Consider the following 22841-nt stretch of genomic DNA (forward strand, 5'->3'; position numbering starts at 1 on the left):
TACAATAGTGAACACACAAAAACACAGTAGAAAAAGCAAGGTATAGCTCTGTGAGGCAGAGACAGTGTCTCCCTCTGTGTTTGTGCCACACCTGACACAATGCAACCCTGATCCCATCTGGGGCAGCTGGATGCTTCTATATTCTAAATATCAAACCATAAATCATGGTCTAAAATTCTTTTAACTACTCTGCTGTTTTAAGTGTCAGCTGAACAAAATGATAAACATCTGCTCTTTATAGAATAAAGAAAATTAGTCACAATGGTGGGAGAGGGGGATGACACATGCTTTGCATGTTTGTTGAATGGTATTAATTCAACTAATTGAAGCTGGCAATTTGAAGTTGCTGTTCCTGGAAGGGTCTCAGGTTGATACAATGTTCCCTCCCACAACCCTGTAGCATGTATATAAACTGTGAGCTCATCAAAACTTTTTGCCAGTTCTCTCGTTAGACTAGGCAGGAGGAACAGGGGATTAAGGATGAAGATCCTTTTTTTAGCCACCTTCACCATTTTTTTGCTGTCTGCTTTTGATCCAGCAGACTCTTCTGCTCATTATGACAAGATTTTGTCCCATAGTCGAATCAGGGCACGTGAGCAGGGGTAAGTACATGTTTTCTCTTTTATAATACCCTAAAAGGAGTGTTTTAAAGTTCTCTCCCCTACACAAAGCTTAAGATTAAGCATAATATTAAAATGAGATTTGTGCACCGTAAATTCTTATTGAGTATGAGTCAAATATATTAGTTCTAAAATGCAAATGTTATAAAATATATTTCCAAATTATTTTTTGTAGAAAAACTATACAAAATAAGATTAAATATTGTTAAACTTTATGAACTGTTTGAAAGCTAAAAATTATATCTGATGCTAAGTAAAATACATGTGTTTCAGTATCATTGAAAGCAATTCTAGCTTACAACAGATACAATGTGTGATCAGACATGTTTAACATGGCCCATCAAATATTTTACCAGCATTAGTGTATATTCCACAACATGTACTTTTTATTTTCTCTGGGTGAGAAGTATGAACTCTACCCAGTTCTCTGACAATTTGTAAATGTACAATTAGAGTATTTCAAAAGTTCAGTTTCCACTTAAGCTTTATAACAATGTTGCACAGTAAGACACTGAAATGCAGTGATTAGAAGTTATTTATTTTAACAAATTGTCTCCAGATAAATATTAAGGAGTCTAAACATATCTGTTCTAAGGTTTATTAGTAAAAGGTAGTTTAGCTCTGTGGGTTTTTTTTTTTAAATAATCAAAAGGATTTTTGCATCCCTGCTTACAAGATGAACTGGGCTTTGTAAAATAAGAGTTTAAAGGTTTCTTCTTTTGAAAAGTGTTATGTTCTAATACTCCGACAGAAAAATTACTGTAATATATAAATTAGAGACAAAATGGAAATTTGCTTTTGAGGAAATTTCTCTTTTGCACACAACAACATTTCAAAGTTTTCCTTATTTGAATTTTCTGACATTTTTTTTTATATAGCAGTTTACCCTTTGGTCCTGTGTAATTACTAGACTGTTTATTTAGGTGCTCTTGACATTCCAGACAGTGGCAATCCAAATAGCTGATTGAGTTACTGAAGATGGGGTTCCTTACTGGATAAAGAAAAAGTCAGCTTTCTGCCCTTCCCCCTCCCCAGGACATGCAGCCACACAGCTGTGCACAAGACGAACGTTGATGAAAAGAGCTCCGCAATAGCCACAGTTCAGTCCCTAGCGGATGGTAATTCATTTCAGGAAAAAAAACGCAATGCATAATAAAGTTTGATTAGGCACAGCTGGAAGTGACTGTTCACTGGAGATAGAGCGCTGAGCTGGCAGACGGGGAATCACCTCTTGCTTCTAGGGAGTGTGGTCTTTCCAAAGAACTCAGCAGGGTGGTGTCAGGAGCTTGGACAGTGGTTGACTGAAATCACACCTGCTCTGGGAATCAGGACCAGATGTTCGGTTCTGGCTCTTGTCCATTGAATACTGTATTCAACACTATTTTTAATCACACTTTTTCAAATATGTACAATGACTTAATGTGTTTTTTTTTCCTCCAGTCCAAATGTCTGTGCCCTTCAGCAAGTTATGGGCACCAAAAAGAAATATTTCAGCACCTGCAGAAACTGGTATCAGGGAACTATCTGTGGGAAGAAAGCGTAAGTGCTATTTGTTTCCTGACTATCCAATATTTACAGAAATTTTATAATATTATTACAGAACTCTTCTTCTTTAGATGCATATTACATACTTGCTTCAAATGCAGATCTCCCATAGCTAGCAGTGGCAATTTGGAAAATGACAACACAGTGCAAAGCATTTAAATTCCAAGTGCTTTCCAAATAATCCTCACAACACACATTTAAAGATGATAGAACTGAGACAGGGGGCTGAAGTGACTTGTCCAGTGATACAAAGGGAGCAACTATCCAAACAGGGAACAGAATTCAGTATTTCGTGGCTCCAGTCTTGTGTCCAGACCACACCTTTATCTATGTACATGGAACAAGAACAGACTATTCCTAAGGATTTGGGGAAGTTATTTTGTCTGTTGTTTACTAAGTCTAAGTGATTTTGGTGTCGTTTTAGTACCTTAGATACATTTTTTTCTTTATGTTTATTGTAATCGTGACCTCATATTTCATTATCCCATGATGGTGATGACAAATTTCACTTGAGGGCCATAGTATCAGAGTCATTAATGACTCCACTTCTGGCCATGCACTATCTTTGGGGCATACTCACCCAAGCACCTAAAAGCCAATGCAGAACTCTTTCTGCACCGCTTTTCTTGGTGCTGCTGGCATGAGTGACTAGTACAGCTTGTTAAATCAGTATCCTTAGAAAAAGCTATTTAATGCATTCTGACACTATAGTGCCACTAAACCATCCAATCAGTATTTTACAACATTCCACCTTTTCTTTAGCTGCTGAACTACTATTGGTTGGATAATTTATTCAGCAACTATGGCAAAAATCATTAAATACATTATTTGACTACTAATCTTTGTCAGGCAGATCTAAGATAAAATTTTCAAATGTGCCTAAGTTACTTAGGCACCCAAGTTCCATTTTCAAAAGTGATTTGGGCACTTAGGCATCTACATCATATTGAAAGTTCATGGGACGTGGTCTTCTAAATGACTAAAATACTTTTTAAAATGGGATTCATGCAGTAAGTCACTTAGATGCTGTTGAAAATTTTAGCCTTTGTATTAAAAAAAATAACAATAGCAAACACCAAGAACAGGAAGTGAGTGACATTTTCCAAGCCATTTAAAGGAACATTGTCACTTTCCTTTACTTCATGGCTATTTTCAAAACCAATTAAACATTAGAATCCCTTTTAAGCCTTTGCTTTCAGCTTAAACCAGAATTCCTAAGTAAGCCTTCAGAGCCTCAAACATCCATTAAGTGACTAATTTGGACTTCGGTAAGTACTCACAACCTACACTGTTGCTACTGGACATTGTGCACACATTAAGAGAAGTGTAACCCATCAGAAGCTTAGATATCATGGTGACGGGCATGATATAAATGCCTACAGAAATGTTCTTCACATTGTTACAAATTAGATTTGTGAACTCACAGTAGCTCAGCAAAGACCTGAAGCAACCTTGTACTATGGTTGCTACTGGTACTGGTCAGTGTTAGAAGTTCATGAGACTGTTTTGCATTTCTTGAGATTCCTGACAGACATGCCATCTTGTGACACAACACTGGAATGGCCCCTGAGGAAAAAACGAGTGGAAAGAGATGGAGGAGGAGGATATGGCTTCCATTTTTTTTATTTATCAGAAAATATTTTCAGCAGTGTATCAGCATAGCATAAAATTATGGGCCCAGTTATGTTTTTGATACACTAATCAAGCAACGTTTACAACATCTATCTTATGGTGCAAATATTCCAATAATTCTGAACTCTAAGGTCAGCTGAGCTATCAGGGCTAAAATCTGGGCCTCACTGAAGTTCAAGGAAAAACTCCCATTGACTTTAATGGGCTAGGATTTCACCCTAGGCTTTCTGTTATTATAAACTTCATATTTCCTCCAAGAGCCACGGATTAACAGCTGTATTATATTAACATTATCACAAAGGATACAATGACATTCTCACCAGAATAGGCACAGATGCCTCTTTGAATCTCCAGAAGCTTCTCTGGAATATAATTTACCATCTATAATTCTAACCCTCCCATTTTGAGTGAGACTGATGTTTTCGCAAGGTTTTTTATTTCTGCAACTGATTCAGGATCTGTTTCCCCTTTATGCAATTTAATCAGCTCAGTTATGCATAAAATTGGGAGGTTCTGTGGACACAATGTAGTTTAATTTCCAGGACTCAGATTGGTGCTATAGAAGTAGTGTTTGATCATCCTTCCAACATCTAGCCTGGGTTTCCCAGGCACTTTAGTTTGTTTTGTGGTCTTTCTCCCTTCCAGTCTTTCCTTCTCCTCCTGATGACATTTCAATGCAATACATCCATTTTCTTCAGAGCACATGGTGTAAATTGTCCAAGATATTTATTCACCATTTATGTAGAGCCTGCCTTACCACTGTCTTCTTGGCACAACACTTTCTTTCACTAGTGACACATTAGGGAGAAAGATGCTTCCTGAAAATGCTTTAGATTGAACTTCTTTGGACATTTTCAAAGCTGATTTTGGAACGTTAGCTGCCTCTGCAGACTAACTGCTTCATTTATGTCATGTCTTGCCAATACTCTCTAAGTGAAAGACTGCTGAGTGCTTTAAGATGACATAAAGAATCATTACTCAGCTGAGCCACAGTGGTAGCATGAGTTATTTTTTTGTGGCTGGAGACAACATGATGTGTTAGAAGAAAAAATTTGAGGCCATGAAGAGATTTTACAGTACTCAGAATAAGATTCCTTAGGTGTAGTATGGACTCATTGACAGTGAGGTCACACAAAGATATCACATACATTCTGAGCTCTGATTTGGGACTTTTGGGGTTGTGCAAATACTAGAAAGAGTAGATTTGAGGAAAACTGTGGATTGGATTTGGATTAAATAATAGGCATACTGGTACCTTTTGTGTGGTAACAGTAGAACATCTGGTATAGTTTAGATGGTGCCTAAAGTAATGTAATTATTAACAGGAGATGTTGAATAACGCCAAAAACAGAACTACCACCATTCCTAAACAGACTAATTTGCTTCCTTCTCATTTTAAAAAAACGTTATTTCTTACAGTTATAACAGTTCCATGGTAACTCCCTTCAGCTTATATATTCTGATCTAGAAAATGTACAAAAGATACCAAAAGGATCTACATTCTATCATTTCCCATTTCCAACCATATTTACAAATTCCCCAGCTGAACTACTGACCTGAGGGCTCTGTAGAAACAGGGGCCCTATTGGATCATAAAGGTGTTTGTAGTTTTAATAGTATATTATGCCTGCTAACAAGACAGATAATTTGCAAACAAGCCTCAGAGCCGCTCTGAACTGTGCCAGCCACCAACAGCCCCAAGAGGATGCTTGACTACCACAGAGATGCCCTGGCCATGCCCCCTCTTTCCTTGGGAATGCCCTTTATCCCTGGGGCTGAGATGGGAGTTTCATAGAGTTGGTTTTCTTTACTTAGGAACGCAGCATTACGTCATTATCTGAAGAGTCACTTCTCTTCAGTAACATCACACCATGTGCTGAATTTGCAGAATTACATAGCTGAAAGTTTTTTGGAGTGTGGTATTAGTGTACAGGCAACTTTGCTTTGGATTTTATACAATGCATCTCTATGGGGGGGACGGATGGGGGACTGTGTTCTCTTTTTCCTCTAAATTGTCCTTCAACCTGAAAGGTGTGGGGAACAACTGCATCTGACATTGATTTCAATAGAAGCTACACATTCCACTTACCTCAGCATCAGGCTTATTGACAACCCTCACTCCATCACATCTGTCCACATCTACCCACGTCACATACATTTGACACATCAGCTTTCTAGTTCCAATCAACCATGAAGGAACATATGGCTTTGGATACTAAAAGGAAGAACTGGCCAGACTTTAATTAGTAGCAGTCCTCAGAGGAAGCATGCTGGATGTTAAAAGGAATATGATAAACCAAAGGTACTAGCATTGTAGCTGTTGGCCAGAGAAGCATTTCCTTTGTCCATTGTACTCTTCAGCCAGTTTTCTGCCTCACATAAATTGTACTCATGTCAGACTCAGTCTTTTCTCTGTTAAATATGGTGAAGAAGAGTAAACATGCAATGTCTGGTGCTTAGTCCCCCTTTTCCTGTTATCAAAACCTAAGTGAGATGTCAAAACACACAGGATATTTTCCTGTTTCCTTTTGGAATATTTTATCTCTGAAGAAAATATATTTTCTTATAACAAAGCAATTTCCTGGATGGCAAATGCATGCTAATTGCTGGGTTGTGGCAGAGATTCCTCAAGAGCCAGATTTTGTCTGACTGTAGCATGGGTGAGCAGGAGGCATGGGAGGAATGGTGCAAGGAGCCCTCTTCCCACTTGTGTGCCTTGTGAAAGAGCCAGGAATCACTCCAAAAGTATATCTTTGGGTGCACGGGGGGGGGGGGGAGGAAGCAGGACAATTGATGCATCTGCTGTGATAGAGTGGGCTTCACTATTGCTGCTTGCTCGGGAGTCAGGGGAAGGCACAATCCTTCTCCAAACTAAATCTAGTCTTACCATGCCAAGTTTGCATGCTCACCTACCTGGTGGAATATGAAGCCCACAAGGTATAGTTCTGGGGCATGGGCGTAGAGTGAATTGTCATCATCCACAGAGAAGTATATTACAGATTGTTGCACAAAACTTTTTTGAAACTCAGTTAGAATTGTCTTGTGTAAGATTTCGCCAGCTGAAAAATAAATAGATTCATTTTAAAATCAGATTAAAAAGAGAAAATAGAGGGTCAGACAACCTACATTCATAGCAGAAACAAATCTAACATGGCAGAGAAAATTCTCTATAATGAAAAGCTCTTTGTTCTTTACCGGCTATCACTTTGCAATAAATTATATAGCTCAGAGTCTCATTTTAAACTCATGCTTTGTAATGTTGTTTTTATTCCAGTCTGCTTTCATTCTGAAGTTTTTATTTTTAAGATTTAAGCTTTTATTTAATCTTCAAATAGATTTTTATCCCAGAGTTCTGAAAATTCCAATTTGAGCAAGCCATTTAGTTTAGTGTATTTGTTGCTAATACTTTGTCATCTATCAGAGGGGTAGCCATGTTAGTCTGGATCTGTAAAAAGTGACAAAGAGTCCTGTGACACCTTATAGACTAATAGATATATTGGAGCATAAGCTTTCGTGGGTGAATACTCACTTTGTCAGATGCATGTCACCTTTAACTCATTACAAAAACCTACAAGATCCCACACAGCTGCCTCTAGGGAGCTTCCAGCTTCAAAACTGAGATCCTTGAGCCACATGCATTTAAAAAAATCATATAGAGCTCTGATTGCATGTTTTTCTAGTAATTCAGTCTGCAGTAATTACTTTGAAAAGCAATAACTGCAGAAGAAAGAGTTTAGAGATTTATGTTACTTTTCACGTTTCAGTAAGTCCATATAATTTCCTGCGTTTCTTTATCCTCCAGCAACCACATTCATCCTTGCCATAACTCCATTGACTTCAGTAGAGTTGTGCTTATTTACAGCGGGGCTGAATTTGGTTAAAAATGTCTATTTTTAAGGCTGTTACTTCCTTCAAATCAATAAGGTACAATAAAAAGCAATCCATAATGCTTGAATGCAACATTACATAGCACCAACCCGCTTCTGAGTACAGTTTATACATTCAAAGGTGAGGCGATTTCCTTGAACAACTATACATCAGGCACTATTCAATTTCCAGCTCAACTCCATCCTCCTCTTCATGGCTAATCTCTCACTCCTGCCGCCTTCACTTCCTCTCTACTAGCTCTTTCCTTCATTGTTACAATCTGGCTTTCACCCTGTATACTCTAACTAATGAGACTAGGGTGACTAAATGTCTCAATTTTATAGGGACATCCTATTTTGGGGGCTTTTTCTTATATAGGCACCTATTACTCCCACCCCCTGTCCTGATTTTTTACACTTGCTATCTGGTCACCCTGAAGGAGACTGCTCTCACTAAAGTTACCAATGATCTTCCCTTGTCTTCTCTATATTCCTTGATTTTTCCCCTTCTTTCAGTATAACCAGCCAATCTTTATTGATTCTCTCCTCTATTGGCTTTTACAACACTGTTCTTGAACAGTTTTCCTTTTTTCCTTTTGCATTTCTCTTTCAGTGTTGTCCTCAGTGGCTCCTCCTCCTCCCACTTTCTGTCAGCATCCAATAGGGCATATTCCTAACCCCCTGCCTTCATTCTTTCACATTATCCTTGGGTGGTCTTATTTGCTTTCATGACTCTAATTACCATCAATTTATCCTTCACATGTGACTATTGCCAAAGCTTGGCACTTTTTTTCTTTACATCCACACTGCCAAAAGCTTGTCCATGCTTTGATAATCCTCCCCATCCCTTCCAATCTTTATTCTGTTGATCCCTCCTGTAATCTTCTCTTTGGTTTTCTAATCTCTTCTCTCCTAGCCAAAATGTCACCATTAGATTTATTGTCTTCACCTGCTACTGCAATCACATCATTCTTCTTTACGAGTCCTTTCACTAGCTCCACTTTCCCTCTCACATCCATTCCAAGGTCCTTGTCAACCTTCATGACTGCAGATGTGTTGTTGTATTTAAAATGCTACATAGCTACAGAACACAGTACAGTAGAGCCAGTTAATAGGGTCTGATTTGACACCAACAGAAAATGGGCTGCGGAATGTTAAAAAAAAATAAGATGATTAGGTAAGTTTAGCCAAGGAAACTGAATAGAAGTAGATAATCTGTGTAAAAAAAAAACAAAAAAAAAAACAAAAACCTAAGATAATTAACTGTAATTGGTGTCATTTTGTTTGTACTTTATTCAATCTAGTTTTTATTTTATACCCTACAGAACTGTCTTGTATGAATGTTGCCCTGGCTACATGAAGATAGATGGAATGAGAGGTTGTCCGGCAGGTACAGTCTTAGATGTGCATGATCTTTACATATGGGACCCATTCTAACACAGGAGATTTTTCAGAGGTGGTCTGTAATTTTGGGTGCCCAACCTGAGACATCTAGAGTTTCTCAGAGGGGATGACTGAGGATCCATAACTTCATTTGATGTCCCTGAGTGTGGGCAATACCACTGGAAATCATCCCCACGTTGTTTGATGTTGGACATTGAACACTGAGGCATTCATAATTAGAGGCAACTTTTGAAAATTTAAGCCAAAACCCTTAAAATATGAACCTGCCCACGATGGATAATCCTGGCAAGTCTTGGTCCTGCTGATGTGATGGGTTCCCCAGCAGCAGAAATACCACAGTCCTACTGTGTAATGGGACAGGATCTGGAGGAACTGTTCAGTCAGCATATATGTTGGGGGACAGATAGCTCAGTGGTTTTGGTATTGGCCTACTAAACCCAGGGTTTTGAATTCAATTCTTGAAGGAGCCATTTGCAGATTTAGTTGGGGACTGGTCCCCCTTTGAGTAGGGGGTTGGACTAGATGATTTCCTGAGGTCCCTTCCAATTGTGATATTCTATGATTCTTGTGAAGTTCCCTTCTGTGTCACTTATGCAGTGGACCAAGCAGCACTGGGTAGGCGGAGGGATGGTGCAAAACCAGGTATTGGAGGTGAGATGGCACTAGAGTCAGGGGGAGGGATGGGTATTAGGGGTGCATAAGAAGGTACCAAGGACTACTCAGTAGAATTGGCTGGTCATACAATTTCTAAGGGAACATTTTTTCATGGGAAAATGCTGGTGTCAAAATGAAAACTTTCGCAGGAACTTTTCAATTTTGTCCAATTTTCCGATAGAAACCAAACAGAATTTCAAAGGGAAAACAACCTCGTTTTCTGCCAGCTCATCTGTCACATGGGATGCCCTAACTCAAGCCAGAGTTTTCAAGACTTCTAGGTTTCTCAATAACCTATCAGATGGATAGCTGCGGCTCCAGACAGGTTGGGGATTTTGTTTAGAAAAAATAAAATCAGAATGCCATTTAATTTTTTTCTAAACAAAAGTTTCAGACCTTCACCTCGCCACAACTTGGGGTGGAGAATTCCTCCCCTCTGGATATTTGTTGAGTTATTTTTTCTGGGCACTGTCTGCAATGACGATTTGGCACATATTGCAATTCTACTTAATTTGAACCCAAATTATGGAATTTTTAAAACAATGTTTAGTTAAAAGGGTTTTATTAAGATGATTCTCTCTTCCAGTTAAAACAGTGGTAATAGGTAATGATTTTGAGAGACTGACTTGTTAAAGAATTTACAGTACTCTTGTCTTGTGTATTTTAGTTGCTCCTATTGATCATGTTTATGGTACCCTGGGCATTGTGGGAGCAACCTCTACTCAACGGTATTCTGACATGTCAAAGCTGAGAGAAGAGATTGAAGGACGGGGATCTTTCACATTCTTTTCACCAAGCAATGAAGCTTGGGAGCTGTTGGATCGAGTAACTATATATCTATATATCTCTATACACACACACATATTAATGTTATGAGTGCTTTCTTTTGTATCTACAGTAGCTATGTTTTAAACCACATTAGAAACAATGATGATTTTTTTATATATATCAGAGATAAATATTGAAACTCAATTAATATATTATTCTGAACTAAACTATGCTTAAGGAACACAGGTTTTTTACATTTTTTAAAAAAAATTCTAGAAACAATGAACACCTTCAAAGGATATCTGTTTGAGCACTGTCAAAGAGAAATTGGTTTTATGATTGTTGCTCAGCACCCTGAGTACTTTTGTGATTGGATGCTTTATAAATACAATTATCATTATTAGTCTTGTCAGCGTAGCTTTGGGAATAGTTTTGAAAACTGAAGCAATTCCAGTAAGGGAGGGTGACAGACATTTTTGTGCATGACTGTAGGGTACTTTCCCTAGAACTACAATGTTAACCAAATCCAGTACAGAACCAAAAAAAAAGGCTTGAATGCCTTGCTTATGTAATGAGGCCTGCTATCTTTGATACTTAATCAGTCTAAAGAATCCTCTAGCCAACTGCCTACCAGTAAGGTACGTAACTGAAGTAATTTATCTAGTCAAATGAAATATATATTCAAAAATATGTTGAAAGCGTATTCTGTGGCAAAGAAATCTGTCTAACTAGCTGATTGAAATTGTCCAGGAAATGTCTAACTGAATCTTCTTCCTCAGGAAATTCATAGTAATTTAATTGACAATGTAAATATTGAACTGTACAATGCCCTCCACAACCACATGGTAAACAAGCGCATGTTGACAAAGGACCTTAAGAATGGCCTGACTCTTGTATCCATGTACAATGATCAGCAACTGCTTATTAATCATTATCCTAATGGGGTAAGTTTATTTTCATAAGCTTCTTTTATACTGTATTTCAGAGTGGTCTCTTTCATTAACTCTGTGCATTTTTTTTATTTATCTAATGAAGAATCCATAAGTCATAACGAGATTATCACTTGGCATGTCAGTTATACATCTTACCTTACAAATGCTAGGAATGCAGAATAAATCTATCAATTAAAGGACTCTTTCATAGACTGAAGGCTAATTGCTAAGAAAGGACTGGATAACAAGAGCTAATTTTTATTTTAAGAAAGTTGTAAAAACACAGAATGAACTTTCCTCTAAAGAGGTAGCCTTTTGTGGGTAGGTCAGATTGTTATCCTTCTAAATATCAGAAGTTAGATTTATAACACACTTTTTTCATATATTACTAAATACATTTTAATTAGATTTTTATTCCAATTGCAGCATGTGACAGAAATATTTAGTCATAGAAGAAACACTTATATTATCTTCCTACATGGGATTTAATTTTTATAAACCAGGATTCCCAAAGTAAAGTCATTAGTATTTATTTTCTTAAATTCATAGAAACTACATGTTAGGTTGGCACTGAAATTAGTGTAAACCAAAAACAAGAACCATTTAAATCATTCAGGGAAATGGAACACTAAACAATTGTATTATGGTTGGAAATCAAGATGACCTGCACAAGTTGATCTATTGGTAAATCTAGGTGCATAGGCACTGACTTTTGTTTTTGCCAGTTTGCATTCCTCTCGTCCTCTCCCCCTTTGCGAGCGGTGGGTGGGTCATCGGAGGAAAGAGGCTGAGCAGGGGTAGAGCCTTGGGGCAGAACATGGGCTGGCCCTTAGGGGGAAGAGGCCAAGCAGGGATGGGGCCTGAGGGGGGAGAAGGCTGAGTAGTGGCAGGGCCCCAGGATGTAGCGGGGGCAGGGCCTTGGGGCAAAGAGGCCAAGTGGGGGCAGGGCCTCAATCAGAGCTTGGGCAGAGCAGTGGGTGGGTGCATGGTCTGGATGCTGGGGCCTACAGAAGATTCCAGCCCTGCAAGTGCTGAGCACCCCCAATTTTTTTTCAGTGGGTGCTTGAGCCTCAGAACACCCACAGAGTTGGCATCTCTGGCTAGGTGGATGTCCTCCTTAAAAATAAATTATAAGACATAGGATGCTTAATATTCTACTGTTCAATTCTTTAAACATAGGTTGTTACTGTTAACTGTGCCAGAATCATCCATGGCAACCAGATTGCTACAAACGGTGTCGTTCATGTCATTGACCGTGTCCTGACCCCTGTTGGAAATACCATTCAAGAGTTTCTTGAAGCTGAGGATGATGTCTCATCTCTTAGAGTGAGTGGGGGAAAATAAAATGCTAACAAGCTTCTTTGGCCTTGTAATTTTCCTTTCTTTTTCTGTAGTCTTAGGTGTATGAAAAGATTATTAACACGTTGTTAGGGGAGTGAAATGAACCAAATCAAGGACCAGTCCACCAAATGATACAAAGTAGAAGAGCTATATATTTTTACATAAGTGCCAAGTCCTGCTTTTGTGATAGTCGTGGAATTGACGTCACTAAGCCAAATTCTGGCACCCTTATTCGCAGTGAGTAGTCTTTACTCCTTGAGTCCTGGGGCTATTTGGAGAGTAAGGTATCACTCAATGTGAGTACAGATCACAGAATCTGGCCCTGTCTGATCAGAATTAGATCCAAAATGGGGAAAATAATTAAAAATAATGGAAGTAATAGAGATATCATCATGGAAGCTTAAGTGATCCAGTTGGTTTCAGAAAGCTGGTTAGGGAGTGATGACAAGGATATTTACTCGCTGGCTTGGGCTGGAGCACCAGGATATTGTGGAATCTTTCTAAGCCTCTCCCTCACTCTCTTCCAGAACTGAAAGACTCTCTCATTTGCCTTCCTTTCCTCTGATTTCTCTCATCTTTTTTTCCTTCTGTGGAAGAAAGAGAAAAGTTAGAAGCAGCGGAGAACAGAGAGGGCCCAGCAGGCCCCCTCTTTGTAGCATGAGGAGGTGAGAAAAACTATGGAAGGTGTGTGAAGTCAACCATTGAATAGGGCTGCTTTTCTTATTTCCCGGTCGGTGGAGTCATATACGATGTCAAAATATAATTGTGCGATTATGCTCAAATGACAAAGGGGAGACATCTTAATATTAAAGAGGTTTTTTTTTACTAAATTGGCTTAGAGATGTTCCCATCTGTTCATCAACGTATTTCAAGTACACTTACGCTGTTCTGTAAATAACTATATTAATCCAGATAACTTATTTCAATGTTTTATGTTGTGACACTGGAATTAGTAGGTTCTCTAGGAATGGGCTTATTTAGTCTGCAGAAGAGAAGAGTGGGGGGGGGATTTGATAGCTGTTTTCAACTACCTGAAAGGGGGGTTCCAAAGTGGATGGAGCCAGGCTGTTCTCAGTGGTGGCTGATGACAGAACAAAGAGCAATGGTCTCAAGTTGCAGTTGGGGGAAGGAGTCTAGCTTGGATATTGGGGAAAAAATAATTAACCAGGAGGGTGGTAGAGCACTGGAATGGGTTACCTAGGGAGGTGGTGGAATCTCCATCCTTGGAGCTTTTAAGGCCTGACTTGACAAAACCCTGGCTGAGATGATTTAGTTAGGGTTGGTCCTGCTTTGAGTAGGGGGTTAGACTAGATGACCCTTTGAGGTCTCTTCCAACCCTAATCTTCTATGATTCTATGAACTCAAAACATGATAATCCCATTAGTCTGATGAGTTCCAACTTAGAGCAGGTTTCCAACAGGGCAAATCAAACACTAAAAATGTTAGCAGCTCAATTCAGCTATGCCTCCAAAAGTTCTGAAGTAAATCTCGAACTCACTGAAGGCTAATGGCACATCCCCTATCAACTTCAATACAGCAAGGATTTCACCCTGGTGTTTATCTACACTCGTCTGGATGTAGCCAAACCTTCGTATCTGAACAAATGGAGTGAAAATCTTAGGCTTTCTTGAAAGACTCCTAATTCTTTCTGGTATCAACGGGACCAAAGCTACCTATAAAACAGCCTCTCAATATATTTTTTTCAGTATACCTATTTATCTGAGCATGGACAAGCATATGGGCAGGGGAAGAACTTAAAATAAGCAAATTAAGAAAACTTTTTTCTTTAATCAGAAAAGGGTTGGCTTGATTACGCTTTTAGGACAGCGATTGAGTTAGTTCATATTTCATTCAGACTGATTCCCACGTACCTAGTTTCCAGGAAGTAAAGGTGAACCCCTAATGAGGTTAGATATTTCAGTCTTAGTTCATATCTACTGTGATAACTGTCATCATTAACGTCCATTAGCCAATCTGAACAAAACTGAAGGAATTAAACCATGTAAACATTATGGCTAAATGCATTCTTATGCCTTAGAAGGGGTCAGGAAACAACGTACTATACAACATCACATAATTGACTAGCTGTATTATAAAAGATTTTTCATCTTCTTCAGAAGTATCAGGTCTTGGCTTCTATTCCAAAGGTAAAACAGTGGATTAGATAGACTGCTGGTTTCATCTGCTATGGCAAAACCTATGTGCATATGTTCTTCATTGCAACAAACTTTTTCAGGATTCTTTGTATTCATTTAACCTAAAGGTTTGTGTATAGAATTTCACTTACTCAGATTTATTTAAATTTACTGTTCAGTATTTGCATGTGGTGGATGAATCTAATGAACTACATTCTGACTTGGACTGGAGTAAATCCAAACTATCTCAACTGAAATCAACAGAGTTATGCTACATTTGAATCATTATAAATTGTATCAGAATTGGGCTCTTTCTTAATATCTGCTAAAATATCAAAGAAACTCAGAAGACTGAGTCAAAATGTTTCCTTAGAACATTTAGTTTTCTACATTTTGTTTCTGTAATTTTACTTATGTAAACAGTCTTTTCAATGAAGAATATTATAATTCATTTCAACATACCACTAAGATATCTGGATACAAATCCTAAAGTGCTAAATCATAATATAGTATCAATTGCACAGAAACTATGTGCCAAATTCTACCTACAGATTCATATACAACTTCCATTGTTCTCAATGAGTGATGAATGTGAGCATTTGAGTGCAGGATTTGACCCTCTGAGGTTTCAAAATTAAGGGGTTTGTTTTTCTGCACCCATAAGTTTAATGTATTTGAACAACGCTCTCAGTAAGTAATAAATTTCTTTTCTAGGCTGCTGCCATTACATCTGGTGTATTGGACACACTTGGAAAGCCTGGTCATTACACACTCTTTGCTCCTACTAATGAAGCTTTTGAGAAACTTCCACGAGGAGTCTTGGAAAGGATCATGGGTGATAAGGTGGCCTCTGAAGGTACATCAGTGATTTTGTATATGGGAATACATGAAAATATATCAAACATAATCAAATCAGGAATTAACAATAAAGGGATTATAAAACTATATCCATCTCTCAAAAGAGTGGTCAGAAACTTATACTGCTTGGATTTATTTAATGGAAATGGACATCAGCTTTATATTCCGGGGCATCTGGATCTGGGCTTTTGCCTCAAACGCATCTCGGCTATAGCTCTTTCAGGGTATATGTATTCTATAGGCCAGATTCTACTGTGTAAAATTTTCAAGGGATTGTCTTATTTTTCTACAGCCACAGTGAGACTGCAATCCTAATTCAGCTGGCTGGGTGCTACTGTAACACAAAGAAATAAAAAGCACACACAATTTTGTCTGTGAAATGCTATGCACATCTATGTGCTGTGTTAAAAAATAGTAATAATTACCAATAAAATAACCTTCAGTTCATTTGAGAAGGGTACTCAAGACAATTTGATTTTAATTACACAAAAAATGTACATTGGTTCCCAATCCCACAGGGATCCAACATGTTGTTTATGGGTAAAATTTTCCAATGCACCTAAGTGACTCTAGAAACGTGCTTCCCATGGACTTTCATGGAGACCTAGCTGAGTCACAGTGGTGCTTTTAAATGTTTGCCCTACATGCTTTAAACTGGGTATTCTTATTCTCATGCAGGCAGAATTGCCATTGAAGTTTGTGGAAGCTATGCCTACAGGCCCTTTACTGACAGGCATCAATTGGAAAATATAGCAGAATGTACTGGCCAGATCTACAGGTGGTGTAAAGTGGTGTAGCTAAATTGACTTACACCAGTGGAGGATAATATATGGAGATATTACCTGTCTCATAGAACTGGAAGGGACCCCGAAAAGGTCATCAAGTCCAGCCTTCTGCCTTCATTAGCAGGACCATGTACTGATTTTGCCCCAGATCCATAAGTGGCCTACTTGAGAACTGAACAACCCAGGGTTTAGCAGGCTAATGCTCAAACCATTGAGCCACCATCTATTAATGGAGTTGTATCTGACTCACCATTTATTAATGAAGAAGAATCATTTAATGATGGCTTTACAGTGTATTTTAAATAATGGGACAGATGCCAGTTTTCTTGTCCTTCCTATGTCTGTGGTGCGTAAGTGAAGGTCAAGAAGGAAGATTGTCTTCAGTTTGTCTGTGCAACTATGGTTTCAAGACAATCTAATTTTAATCCTTTAAAAAGATGTTACCAGTCACTGAACCCCAGTCCTTAAGCAGATTGGATGGCTGTTATATCACTTTCCAGCACATTTATCTGCAGTGGTCTGATACTTCAGGATAAGAATCCTTTAACAACCAAGCTGTCAAATGAAAGACTATGCATCTAATGCAATCAACATTGGTTAAATGCATGCATAGCTCATAAAATTTCCTTTCCACAGGAAGGAAAAGGAAGTCCCATTAGAATCATTATAGTTGTAAGTTACAGCTAACATCTGTCCTTCTCATTAAGGAAGGGCAATTGCTACATACTGTACTGTAGGAATCAGAGTTTCTGTCGTGCTTTAAACTACCAAAAAAAAAAAAAAAAGCACCAAGGGATTCAGAATGAGCATTATGAGCAGGATGTCTGAAAGAAATGTATGGAAACTATGTTGTAAAGACTGAGACTGCAGTTTCTGCGTGCACTATGCTGCATATTTAAGGCATTTTAAAGGTGAACTGTGAAGGACACTTTTATGCCTTTTGGTAAGTTCTCCTTTACAAAGATTAAAGATGGTTCAAAGTTTTCTTCCCAAACTAAAAAAAAAAAATAAAAAGTGGGGGGAGGGAAGTTTTGATTTCTTCTTTTCTTCTGGAGCATTCCTTGAAGGAGTGGAATCTATGAGATGTTTCCTAACAATTTATTGAAGTGTGTGTGTGTGTGTGTGTGCGCGTGCATGCGTGTGCACGTATGCGTGCATGTGCGTGTGTGTGTGCGTGAGCACAATCTTTCAAAAACACAGGTTTTCTGCCAACTGTCAGGAGTAAGATATTAAAGCAGTAAGCTTGTTTATTTATCCAATTCTCCAAGAAGTCCTCCAGCAAAAAAGAAAGAACTCAGGACCTGATGAGCATGAGGGATGCAGTCTGGGGACTGTAACAGTCACCTGATTCTTAGAACATAAGAACATGAGAATGGCCATACGGGGTCATACCAAAGGCCCATCTAGCCCAGTATCCTATCTTCTGATACTGGACAATTCCAGGTGCCCCAGAGGGGAAGAACAGAACAGGTAGTCATCAAATGATCCATCTCTTGTTACCCATTCCCAGCATCTGGCAAACAGAGGCTAGGGACATCATCCCTGCCCATCCTGGCTAATAGCCACGGATGGACCTATCCTCCATGTATTTATCTAGTTCTTTTTTGAACCTTCTTATAGTCTTGGACTTCACAACATCCTCTGGCAAAGAGTTCCACAGACTGACTGTGCGTTGTGCGAAGAAATATTTTCTTTTGTTTGTTTTAAACCTGCTGCTTATTAATTTCATTTGGTGGCCCTTAGTTCTTGTGTTATGAGAAGGAGTAAATAACACTCCCTTATTCACTTTCTCCACACCAGTCATGATTATATAGACCTCTATCATATCCCCCCTTAGTCATCTCTTCTCCAAGCTGAAACGTCCCAGCCTTATTAATCTCTCCTCCTGTGGAAACCGTTCCATACCCCTAATCATTTTTGTTGCCCTTTTCTGAACCTTTTCCAATTCTAATATAACTTTTCTGAGATGGGGTGACCACATCTGCACGCAGCATTCAAGATGTGGGTGTAGCATGGATTTTTATAGCAGCAATATATTTTTTGTCTTATTATCTATCCCTTTCTTAATGATTCCAAACATTCTCTTCACTTTTTTGACTGTGGCTGCATACTGAGTGGATCAGGGCAGATTTGTTCTGGTCCTGGACCCACATAAATTATAGTAGCCTAAGGATTGCTCTATCTTGTGCTAGCTAGTTATGGTCCCTAAGGAAACAAATGCCAGTTATGAATTGGCAGAGCTTCAGCTGACCCTTGTTATGACCCCAACAGAGTTTGTGCACTCTGCTTGGGGTGAGGCATTGGGAATACTCTGTGTCATGTTACACAATCTGCAACCTCCCCTACTCCAGGAGAATTCTCATTAGGGCCAGATCAAGCAACCTGCCATCATCTGAGTGGCATAAAGTGGCAAACGCTGGTGGGAGAGAATCTGGGCTGATACTCAGAATATAAAAAAATAACCAAGAAAAGAAAATTTTTTGAAATTTCATAGAACTTCTTTATGCATCCTAAAAAAGTAAAATGTGATTTTTTTTTAAAAAATTACTTTTGAGTTCACCTACAAGAATTTCATCTTGTCTTCTGGGTACCACATCCAGAAGACTGGACTCTGAATCTCAGTTCTCCAATGTAGTCAAATGTACCAGCACTCCCTCTTGTATATTTGACAACAAAAAGCTCTGCTGGGGCTACACACCTGTGAGCTCAATTCTATCCTTTATCGTACAATGAAGGCAGCAGGGTTGCCCATGGACAGAATATGGCCCACAGTGTTTTCAGTATCTGCAAAAAGTAAAGAACTGAAAGCAACAGACAGTTCTGTAACACCTTCTTTAAATTCCTCCACAAAATTTAGACCACTCAGGTTATCCTCAGCTCCACATGTCTAACAGACTCTCCCCACTGCCAGCAAGTAACCACATTTCACACTCCCCTCATTTTACAGAGAAGAGTAAACATCTGGTCTACTACCAGCCTCTCCACAGACTGGTTGCAGATGTTTAGTGATTGACAACTAATGACACTGGTGTATCTGAAGGGGTAAGGCCACTAGCTAGAAAATCCTCTCACTGGATCACTAGCAGGAGGATATTTCGTGGAGGTGCCCTTTTTCCCATTATAAAAAAAACAAAACAAAACAAAAACAAACAAACCCTGTGGGAGCGACTAGAAACAAATAATGAACAGTAATAATAAAAGCTGAGGCTTGGTTCTGAACACCCAATACAGAATATGTTGAGTTCCACCGGCAACCTAATTTTACCCACGAACATTAAACTATATCCTCTGGAGATCTAATTAACAGACTAGGATGTGTTTAATGATATCATGGTAATCACTACAAAAATTTCTTAACCATAATGTGCTAAAGCAGTCTGCACTTTATGAGTTCTTGTACAAATAACCCGATTTTCAGTGACCAGAAAAAAGAGTTATCTGTACAGCCATTAAGAGAATATTATATTTTGTATTTTTCAAACTTGGCGTGAGAAATATGGGAAATAAAGGTAGTTATTCAAAGTTATATTGTAACAACACTAATTCAGTCAATGCATTAAATTGTTTTAAGCAATCCTTTTACAATCAAGTGCCTATACATGGACCTGTCTCTTCTTCTCTCCATAGCTCTCATGAAGTTCCATATTTTAAACACTCTTCAATGCTCTGAAGCCATTATGGGTGGAGCAGTCTATGAGACCTTGGAAGGGAGTACAATTGAAGTAGGTTGTGATGGTGAAAGCCTGACTGTAAATGGAGTCGAGATGACAAACCGCAAAGACATTGTAACAAGCAACGGTGTTATCCACCTCATTGACCATGTGCTGATTCCTAACTCTGGTGAGTGACTGACATAGTTTCATGTCTGTATCACAGAGATAAGGACTGTTGACTATAAGACGTTCTCCACCTGAGAAATCTATACAAGCTTGTTTATTAAGAGGACCTGTGTGCACACCTTCTCTGTACCTTATCCAATCCCTCTAAACCCTCTTGTACTGAATTGTAATTTGTAGGGAGGGAGGTGGCTGAAACAAGAAAACTAATTAACAGGCTAAAATTAATTATCTTTTCCTTTATCAATTGCAGCCAAGCAAGTTATTGAGCTTGCAGGTGACCAGCAGACCACCTTCACAGACCTTTTGGCACAGCTAGGATTGACTTCTTCTCTAAGGCCAGAGGGACAATACACTCTGCTGGCTCCTCTGAATGGTGCTTTCTCTGGTAGGTAGCCGTGGAGGGGAATATCCTCTCTTAAGTAGTGTCAAAAGCATCTTTTCTGCCATCATGGTTTTCTGAAACAAACTTTTTCCCCAGTCTATGTTCTGAGACTGCAAAGAATTGGCACAACTGAGAATAAGAGATTCTTTGTCCTTTTCAATATACACAGTGGGTAAAATTTACCACTATGCAGAGAGACTGCAGAAGACCTATGTGCTACTTGAGTCTTACTTAAGCCTACACAATTTATTTTATTCAGTATATTGAGAACCTCTTTATTTGATGGGAAAAGTAGAGTTAAAATAAGATGCAAAATGTACCTTAATGGTTAGCAGGAGAGCTGGGTGAATAATGCAATTATATATTAAAATAAATCTTCTTAAATTCACTTGAGTTGTCATCAGAACCCCCTTTATTTACTGTTCAAGTAGTTTCACACAAGCACATTTTTATTTACCAGGATGTTTGAGCAAAGAGAAGGTGTCACATATGTATGTGCCAGTAAAAATTTGATTTAGTATTTGCACTAGGAGTGGCCACATGGCCCTTCTGAAAGCTCTTTGTGGATTTGGTAGTTATCCAATCAGCGGTAAGAAACAGTTCCATATGACTTAGATGTCACAACACAGAATGGATTACAAATGGTGAATACTCAAAGCAATAATTACAACAAATATTTTACAAGTAATCTAGATGTTAAAACATGCCCATACATAAATAATCTCCCAAATATCTACTAAAGAATTAGAAGTCTGTTTACAGATCATTTATAATCATAAAAAGGAGTTAATTTAATTCTGAATAGTGAATAGTTTTCCAATTTTATTAAGTCTAAAATGATTGATCTAAAATGTAAACAATGCAAAAAGAACAAGTATTTTCATGATACTCAAACATAGTGTGTGCAGTGAACCTTACCTGAATGAAGGAATCATTTATACATTATTGTCTAAATGATTTGGTAGATGACACTTTGAGGATGGACCTACGCCTTCTTAAACTGATCATGCAAAACCACATTTTGAAAGTGAAAATTGGCCTCAACGAACTCTATAATGGACAGAAGGTGGAGACCTTGGGAGGAAAACGACTCAGAATCTTTGTATACCGCACAGTAAGTGAATGAGGATTTCCAAATCCTGGGACAGTGACTAATAAAATCTATCCAAAACCTGAAGCTGGTGAAGGATGGAGCTCACTCGAGAAGACAATACTATTGGTGTTATAAGAGAACTCACCACTGAAAGTCAAAATTATCAACAGTTACCACACCACTGTACAGTAGATTTTGACATATTATGCAATTAAATTAAATTAAACTTTGGCTGAAATAGATGAATGAGTGGAAAACTAGAAGATGGTTTCACAATTTAGCTTGAGATTAATAATAAAAATTTCTAGTTTCTGAACAGCTAACAGTTTTCTCAAATGACACAAGTAATCAAGTTTCAAACTATTTACATATTCGTTTACCACATCGTTTGCTTCCTTTTGCACATTTTATTTTAAAAAGGAGGAACGAATGACTAGCCAATGAGAAGTTGGAGAAATTCTATTTTTAAATTGTAGAGGCTACAGAGGAGTTCATGTTTCAGGCTGATTACAAAAAATATGCTTCACTAAAGTTGCCATGGCTGTGGCATCGATGCTGTGACTTTAATGTCGGGTGGTTTGTCTTGTTTTTTCTTTTATATCAGGCTGTATGTATTGAAAATTCATGCATGGTAAGAGGAAGCAAAGAGGGAAGGAATGGTGTTATTCACATTTTCAGACAGATCATCAAACCAGCCGAAAAGTCACTGCGTGAAGTGTTGAAGAATGATAAACGCTTTAGGTAAGCAAAAGGTTTTCACAGCATAAAAATCTCTCTATAGACTGTGGTTATGTCTACACAAGAAATGCTATAGTGGCACAGCACATTCTTGGGTCACTGTAGTCAATCCACCTCTGTGAGAGGTGGTAGTTAGGTCAATGAAAGAATTCTTCCATTGACCTAGTGGTTTCTATACCAGGGCTTAGGTCAGCTTAATTACATCTTTCAGCACATGACATTTTTCACAGCCCTGAGCTATGTAGTTAA

At 38.4% G+C, this 22841-nt stretch overlaps 1 protein-coding gene across 4 annotated transcripts in view; it reads left to right on the forward strand.

Moving 5' to 3' along the window:
• The first annotated feature begins 391 nt into the window (after positions 1-391).
• The window catches only part of POSTN (periostin), a 48606-nt gene continuing 26156 nt past the window's right edge, over positions 392-22841 (forward strand). Inside the window, exons 1-11 of one of the 4 annotated variants that reach the window (XM_075061618.1) lie at positions 392-602; positions 2061-2159; positions 8989-9053; positions 10389-10546; positions 11269-11433; positions 12601-12747; positions 15612-15753; positions 20168-20380; positions 20630-20764; positions 21727-21875; positions 22459-22595. In XM_075061618.1, coding sequence (XP_074917719.1) covers positions 481-602; positions 2061-2159; positions 8989-9053; positions 10389-10546; positions 11269-11433; positions 12601-12747; positions 15612-15753; positions 20168-20380; positions 20630-20764; positions 21727-21875; positions 22459-22595 — 1532 coding nt within the window. In that variant the 5' untranslated portion in view covers positions 392-480. The remainder of the gene's footprint in view (positions 603-2060; positions 2160-8988; positions 9054-10388; positions 10547-11268; positions 11434-12600; positions 12748-15611; positions 15754-20167; positions 20381-20629; positions 20765-21726; positions 21876-22458; positions 22596-22841) is intronic. The other 3 variants (XM_032778545.2, XM_075061619.1, XM_032778546.2) reach the window with 3 other exon arrangements.

The sequence above is a fragment of the Chelonoidis abingdonii genome, chromosome 1, assembly GCF_003597395.2.
Source record: "Chelonoidis abingdonii isolate Lonesome George chromosome 1, CheloAbing_2.0, whole genome shotgun sequence".
In the NCBI taxonomy this organism is placed as follows: Eukaryota; Metazoa; Chordata; order Testudines; family Testudinidae; genus Chelonoidis; species Chelonoidis abingdonii.